The sequence below is a fragment of the Takifugu rubripes genome, chromosome 16, assembly GCF_901000725.2.
Source record: "Takifugu rubripes chromosome 16, fTakRub1.2, whole genome shotgun sequence".
In the NCBI taxonomy this organism is placed as follows: domain Eukaryota; kingdom Metazoa; phylum Chordata; class Actinopteri; order Tetraodontiformes; family Tetraodontidae; genus Takifugu; species Takifugu rubripes.
The window spans coordinates 9,555,016-9,562,302 of NC_042300.1; the positions used below are offsets into that span (position 1 = coordinate 9,555,016).

The following is a 7,287-nucleotide window of genomic DNA, read 5'->3' on the forward strand; positions in this document are numbered from 1 at the left end:
CAAGAAATTAATAAGAAAGATGTGCAAGACCCACAATTATAAAAGCATGATTTATTTTCCGTCCTTCAAAAAATGCTCTTTATACAGAAAATTACTCTCATTCCTGAGAACTGGATCACAGCAGATGTTGGAGAACTGGGGAGCAACACACATGGGAGGGAAATGACCAATTATTGCATCATAAACATGAATAAAACTTCAACTTCCCGTCTTCCTGAGATACAACTATTAGATTAAATAGAGAGGTGGCGGGACAGGAACTGCAGGATCAACCTTTTTCTATTAATGCGTGCAAATTTCTGTGAACTGAGCTCTTCAAACATCGCGTCAGTAGTAAAGCAAAGGCAATTCCTCCAACATTGGTTCAAAAATGTTGATGCTCAACACTCACATGATTAAAAGTTCCACGTGTTTTTGATTTTACTTAAACCAAAATTTGATTGAACAGAGATTTTACTTATTTGGCGACCACACTACGAAGTCTGGAGTAGACTAGCTTGTGAATAAGGGAAGACAGCGCCACCTAGGCAAGCTTTGGACTCATTACATCAGAGTGGAAAGCTTATCTGCTTCATCCTCACCACCATCTCTTAAATTTGGCAAAATACAAAGATAAAACGATTATTGCTACAAGTTTAGAACACATTGTGGTGGGTACGCTTGTCATCTTCCACATTATAAACTTACACAATGGAGAGAATTAAACTATAGTTAACAATAATCTGCGATAAAAAGACAGAAGTTGTCATTGATGCCTCCATTCGCAGCATAAATAAAACTGAATTAGTTGTCTAACTGAAATTATGGACTAAGTCCCCACTAAAAAAAATTAAAACAAAAACTGTTGAATTAACTCCATATAAGTAAATGAACAAAAGCTAGAATGATACTTATTGTAGAGGTTGTATAACATTTCCAGTCATCAGTAGTACACAATTCTGTGTTATAATAAATAGCATTGTATATAAGTCACAACCACCTGTATATATCCAGTCATTTGTAAATTTTTAAGAGTTTCTCTTTAAAGCTTACTGGTGTAAATGAGACTTTTCATCATTTCACCATGTTCTTCACCACTGCTGCTAGTTAGATCTATTTCCTGCTTTGGGGAAAAAAAAAACAAAAAAAAAAACACAGAACACTTTTCCCTTCGTATGAACAGTAAAACAAAAAAAAAGGAAATACAAATAAATCTCAAACTATATTCTGAAATTCTAGTCTTTCCTAAAGAAGATAAATCATACATTGTCCTACTGATGCAAATATTGTATTGATATGAAATAGGGAAACAATGTCAGCACCTCAATTTATTTTCCAGCTGCCGATATGATGATCTGGCACAACTCATCCTTTAATATTGTGACAACAGACCTCCAGTCGAACGGTCATTAGGAGGAACACTCGTGGTTTAACATGACGGAATCATGCGTGGACAAAGGGAAGGCGATGAAACGCAGAGGAGAATAATTAAGTGGCTGTTGAAGAGGAAGTTAATGTCAATGGATCGTGTATCTGAGGGGGCCTTCAACCCAGTCAACCAAAACATTAATGGAAGACAAATGCACTTCATCCTGAACTTTAACACATGATCTGAAGACTTTGTGTGATTTTATCACGCTAAACTTCCTAAAGCTAATGCACAGCACCTCGGTGGGGCCCAGTAACACTCCTCTAATGCAGCTGCAGGGAGAGGTCTGCGTCTGAACCTCTCTGCCGCCTTCAAATCCACGTCCGACTCGACTGCTATCTCTTCCGGAAGCGTCTCAGCTTCCTGTTCCTTTTACACTCGGCTCTGCTTCTACCATGACGCCGCCCTGACATGTCGTAATAAAATGAGAAGTTAAGACACTTCCTCATCCTAAACTTCGGCTTGAATTCGATTTTATTTGCTTCTGACCATGAATCCTCCTGTACTGCGGGGGTCAAAACATTAAAAAAAAAAAAAAAATACTGTACCAAAGTAAAATAATTCCACAACATTGTTAGGAGGTTGAAAGCTTCAAACACACATACCCTGACTAACTTCACCATTAGCTTACCTATCAACCATAATTTAAAAAATAAATTTTTAAAAAGAACATATACACAGTTTCGGCACTATTCTACAAGGATTTCCTCAGTCTTTATTGGTTCCAGTGGCGTGCCAGAGTTGGACAAATCCGAGCCTTCGTCTTTAGCAAACTCTTCGCGCTGGAGCAGCATCCCCGCCCCCGTGTTTGCCTGCAGCCCCACTAATCCCCCTTGCGTGAAGCACAAGTGTTTGATTACCTCGTTGGGGCTCGAGAAGGTGGTCGCGCAAATGTTGCATTTGTACGGCTTCGTCGAGCCCAGGAACATGGCCTCTATCTGGTTGCTGTCATCGCCCGTAGCGCACAGCTCCATGCTCTGTCGGTCCACCATGGTGTAGGTGTCGGCCCCCTGGTTCAGGCACACGTGGCGAGCGGCCTGGTTGGCTCGGCAGAAGCTCTTGCCGCACGAGCTGCATTTGAAGGGTTTGCCCGTGTGGATGTACATATGTTCCCGCCAGTGGCTCTTCTGGATGAACTTGCGCCCACAGGTGGAGCACTCGTACTTCCGTCGCTTCACTTCCCTGTCCAGGTCAGCGTTTTCCAGATTGTCAATATCGGCAATATCCGAAGGAGGCGGCGTGTCAGCCTGAGAATTTAACCCTCCCACCCCCCAGGTGGACGTGGACACCTCTGCTCGGGGAGAGTCCGAGTTGGTGGCTGACAGCGGCGTCTGCTCGCTGTCGCTGATTATCTCCACAGCCGCGTTACAGGCACTTAACAATTCTTTGCTTGCCTTGAAGAGCCCGTCGCCCTCAGACGTGTTAGCTTCTCCCGTCAGCATGGGGCAGAAGGAAGCGTTGGACTCTGCCTGCTGCAGAGCCTGGGTGTGTTGGAGCAGATGCTCCCTCAGCAGGCTTCTCTGGGTGAATCGGCTACTGCACAGATGACAGGAGTAATGTTTCCTAAAGGAGGCGCTCCTTTTCATTATGCTCGGCTTTACATGGAGAATGGCATTGGCTGAAGAAGCTCCCGAACTCAGCGAGTCGAGCCCCCCTTCCTCGGCCGCGTGCTTGGCGCTGGTTGAGGCCTCCGCGTCTTGAAGCGTAGAAATCAGCTTGGACGGTAAGGAGTTTTCAAATGAACCTATGGCGTTCACCTTAGCTGCCGAATTCCCCTCCGAGCCAAGCTGCTCCAGGTCGATCGGCGAAGACGGCGCCTGCCGATCGGACAAGCTGGCGGAGAGCGCCGCCTGCTGGTCGGATATCTGGATGCCGTAGAGGGAGTTGGAAAGACTGACGCTGTGCTCGGGGTGTGAATACGCAGACTGGCTGGCCTCCTGCAGGAGCGGATAGGCATGCAGGAATCTGACCCCCTGTTCAAGTCGCGCAGGGTCGATCAACTGGGGCGCCAGCTTCCCCGTGTACATCAGGTTGAGGAGGTAGCTGAAGATATCTGGCTGTATGTCGGCAGCTTTGAGGCGCACGCAGTCACTAAAACACAAAGTAAGAAGCATTACTTGCGTTGTTTTTTTTTAAAGTTTCGTTTTTGCTGGTTCAAAGACAAGTGTAAACAAATCCTGAAATGCATTTGCTTATTTGTTTACTGTATGGTCTTTGATTGTTTCGGTAACATACGTACTACTGACAACCAAATTAGCCTCAGCTTGGTATTTAGAGTTTGTGTGACACCATCTCAAGCGCTTCCTGTACCTGTCCTGGTGAATGAAGAGCATTCTAAAATAGTTGGAGAACGCTGCGAGGACCGCTTTGTGAGCTTTGAAGAAGACATCTCCTATAGCGACGGTGCAGTCACACAGGAAGCCAAACTCCCTCTGAGCGTTAAGCTGCTGCAGCAGGATAAGACCATGGTTGGCCAACTCCATTCTTCAACCTGCACAAAGACACACACGCACGCACACACACATGTTGCAATGAGTTTCCTGTCTGGAAAGAGACTCACGTTTAACGTGACCACAAAGGGTGACAGCGGTGGCGAGTACGAGTACAGCCAGTAAACGAGAAAACAGCAAAATCAGGTCAGGCTTTCACTAAGAGGAATATCGTACTAATTAAATTCTGAGGCAAAATAATTGCAATTGTAAAGATTCGTTCTGGATATTTACAGAAATAATTTCTTCTCAGTGAGGCCTGGACAGTTTGGGGATTAAGGACGACCCCGACACAGCCTGGTATACAGCTTCAAATAAGCCCAACAACAATCCGGCAACTATTTTAAGAATACGGTTTACACGTTGCGTCCAAAACTACAAAAAAGTGGCGAGAATCGAACCCAACCCAGGTTTTATCTCAGGGGACATTTTTCTGACCAAAGTGATGGATGTTGCTGACCCTAAAGGTCATCAGAGTACTACTGGGGCTCCGGGCCATCACATGACCAGGGTTATGGCTGTCGACACACATTCCTAAACTGGTTTTACCTCTTCCACAGGAGAAGAGAAACAGCCCGTGGGCAGGGTGAACCCGCTTTGTACAACACTTTCTCCACAAAACGTGGGCTAAAAACGTACCAAGATGGAAGCACTTTAGTCAATTTAGGGAAGTCCACCCTCTGCATTTTAACTCACATTTTCCGTAAAGTAAAAAGAAAAATGGGGGGGGGGGGTCACCCACACGTGTATTTTATCATAGAGGTCAAAGGGCAAGGATGCTGGTAAGGCAAGAAAATGCTTCAGATTTTACAATGTCTTGGCCACAACTGCCATAGCTTCCAGTAAATTAATCTTATATTTTCATTTGATTATATTAGATTAACTTGCAAAAAAAAAACAGCAAATAAATGCAGACCAAATTAGGGCAAACATTAGGGCATAAACAAATAATACCAATCGTCTTCCACATTGCCTACATATCACAATATCTTTGTCTTTTTAAGTGAAATACATTCTAAAGCAAAAGCACCGACAATCTCAGAATCAAAATAGCTATTTTTTAAGATTCACGGCAGCTTCAAAACGTAGAATGATAGTCAAAGTCTAACAGCGAAGTATTTATTAAAGGGCTTTTAATTAGGACGTTTCAAACAACTGAAGACGCTCATGTCGCCAGTGCAGCTGCTCATCCAAACACACCCGTTATATACGTTTGAGGCTGCGCTGACGCCTTTACGCTCACAGTGAATCGTGTTTACATTTAAGAGACACACGTGACAGAGGACATGCAAACACTGGCCTGTACAAACGGCATTCACATCTGCGTCTTTGATCGAGCCATGCCCTTCAATTCGACCTACAACTGTTGTGAATGACACTTTTAACGCGGTAGAAAGAACACTGACCGGAGAAATTTCCGATTTTACTGAGGTACCCTAAAGGCAGCACGTGCCGAACGCCGCCGCACTTCAGATTGTGAACCTGAAAGCGACCCACAACAGAAACAATCTTGTATTTTCACACCACTGGGAAGACTGTGATCGACTCATATTAGGAACTTAAGTGACTGACCACAGGAGCACGCCGAGTGCACACGGACGCTAACTTGCAACAAAGCACCGCCCCCGATGAGATGGAGAGACACGTGGAAGAGCCACTTCCGTAGTGGGATTTTCTGTTATTCTGAAAATACACCTTTAAATCTACCCGTGCACACAGCGGGTGACGATGCCAGACGCGTCACGGGAATAAAACGTTCGAAAATGCCCACAGAGGCGAGCAGCCGGAGCGCGGCCGGGCGCTTCAGCGGCGAACGGGGGAGGGAAAAACAAACGCGCACGGCCGGACTCCAGCCCCTGCCTCGGGTCCCTCTCGGTTGCCATTTGCTAGCGCGAGAAAAACGGACACGCACGCACGCGGGCGCGCGCACCCAACACACGTCTACGCGGAAAGAGACGCCAAGGGGGATGGGGCTGGTCACGAACGCGTCTCTTTTAACTTCCCCGTGACAATTGCAGATCACCAAGACGCGCACAAGTGGCCAAAATAGCGCACAATCGGCCAGGAACAAAGGCGCAGAGGAGCGCGTCGCCAAGGCGGCCATACCTGCGCTCCGCCGAAATCGGTGGACTTTTGCCGTGTCGCCGTTGTTTGTTTGTTACCGGGGACCCGTCCGTCCGCTCTGGGCTCGCAGCAGCTTGTGCTGTTCCTCGCAGACGCAGCATTCGTTGGCGGCGGAGAGGGTCGTCCGTCGCTGTTTTCCGGTTAGGGGTTTTACGTTACAATCACATGACTGTGGGTAGAAAACAGCCCAAAAAAACAGCCGTTGCATGATCCGTTGAGCGTGGGGGCGGGCGAGTTAACGTTAGTTTCCCGCGGTGTGAAAGCGACCGCAAGGCTGCGAACATAAAACCGAAGCGTGACTGAGGGCGACGTTAAACGTTTCGCCTTCGCGCTTCAGTAACTGAATATTAAGTCTCGGCCAACAGCCTCTCGCATTTGCATCGGCAGTTTAAGCGGCGCCGGCTTTTCAACAAGTCAAAACAGAGTTTTTAGACTTTGGTTCCCCTTTTAAAATCCCCACATGAAGTTACGGTTGAGGTTATATAAATACTAAGTTTAATATTATCGACGGATTTGTTTGATTTATGAGGTTACTTTACTTCACAGCACTTAAATGCAGATATAATCTATCTGTATAGTTAAAACTGATTATAATTGATCCACTATGTTCAGTAAGACCGAATCACGTTGTACATTTTAGTATATTTGTGGTGTAAATAATAAAAAACACAATACCTGTATGACAGGAAATTTACTTTTGGAACATATTGAAATAAATTACCCATTAATGACAGGACTTGTTAATGAGAGTAATAGTAGTCTTGGCAGTTTATGCCATTAAAAGTTTCACGATTAATTCTTTATCAGGCTTTTTTAATGCTTTTCATATAGATAATTACTAAATATGAATTCCTTTCTGAACGTGCACATATTTGAGGGTACTTGTGTCGAATTGTGCAAAAAAATATATATCAATTGCTTCCGATTTCCTTTAATTAAGCTAATATTTTCTTTTATAACCAGTTTCACTTGCTACTTTTAGAGTCTCTGTCAACTTTGGATACATATTTTGTCATCAACTGTGGTCATCCCTCAGTTGATGGAGGTCGTTCCAAATTCAACAGACCCCCCCTTCCCCCCCAAACCATTCATGACGCTGTTGTACTCCAGCCCCAGGACAGGGAGTCCACAGGACAACCACACTAATAAGCAAGTTGTTGGGTATGGAGAAACTGGGTGGAGAGTCTGTAAAATGAGACGGGGGGGCGGCACTAGAGGTGACTGAAATACCGGTGCCCCGGGACCATGAAGTCCCGGTCTGCTCAG

General features: G+C 45.4%; 1 protein-coding gene across 3 annotated transcripts; it reads right to left on the reverse strand.

The window, feature by feature from the left end:
- Positions 1-36: 36 nt before the first annotated feature.
- zbtb2b (zinc finger and BTB domain containing 2b) lies at positions 37-6,292 on the reverse strand. 3 transcript variants are annotated; one of them, XM_003971768.3, is made up of 3 exons: positions 6,004-6,292; positions 3,719-3,899; positions 37-3,499 (listed from the first exon to the last, which is right to left on the reverse strand). In XM_003971768.3, exons 2-3 carry the CDS (start codon positions 3,889-3,891, stop codon positions 2,098-2,100), a joined length of 1,575 nt encoding a protein of 524 aa, XP_003971817.1. In that variant the 5' UTR covers positions 3,892-3,899; positions 6,004-6,292; the 3' UTR covers positions 37-2,097. The 3 variants fall into 3 exon arrangements, with proteins under 3 accessions (XP_003971817.1, XP_029704964.1, XP_029704963.1); XM_029849104.1 differs by lacking the exon at positions 6,004-6,292 and adding an exon at positions 5,470-5,793; XM_029849103.1 differs by lacking the exon at positions 6,004-6,292 and adding an exon at positions 5,304-5,453.
- Between the last annotated feature and the right edge of the window lie 995 nt (positions 6,293-7,287).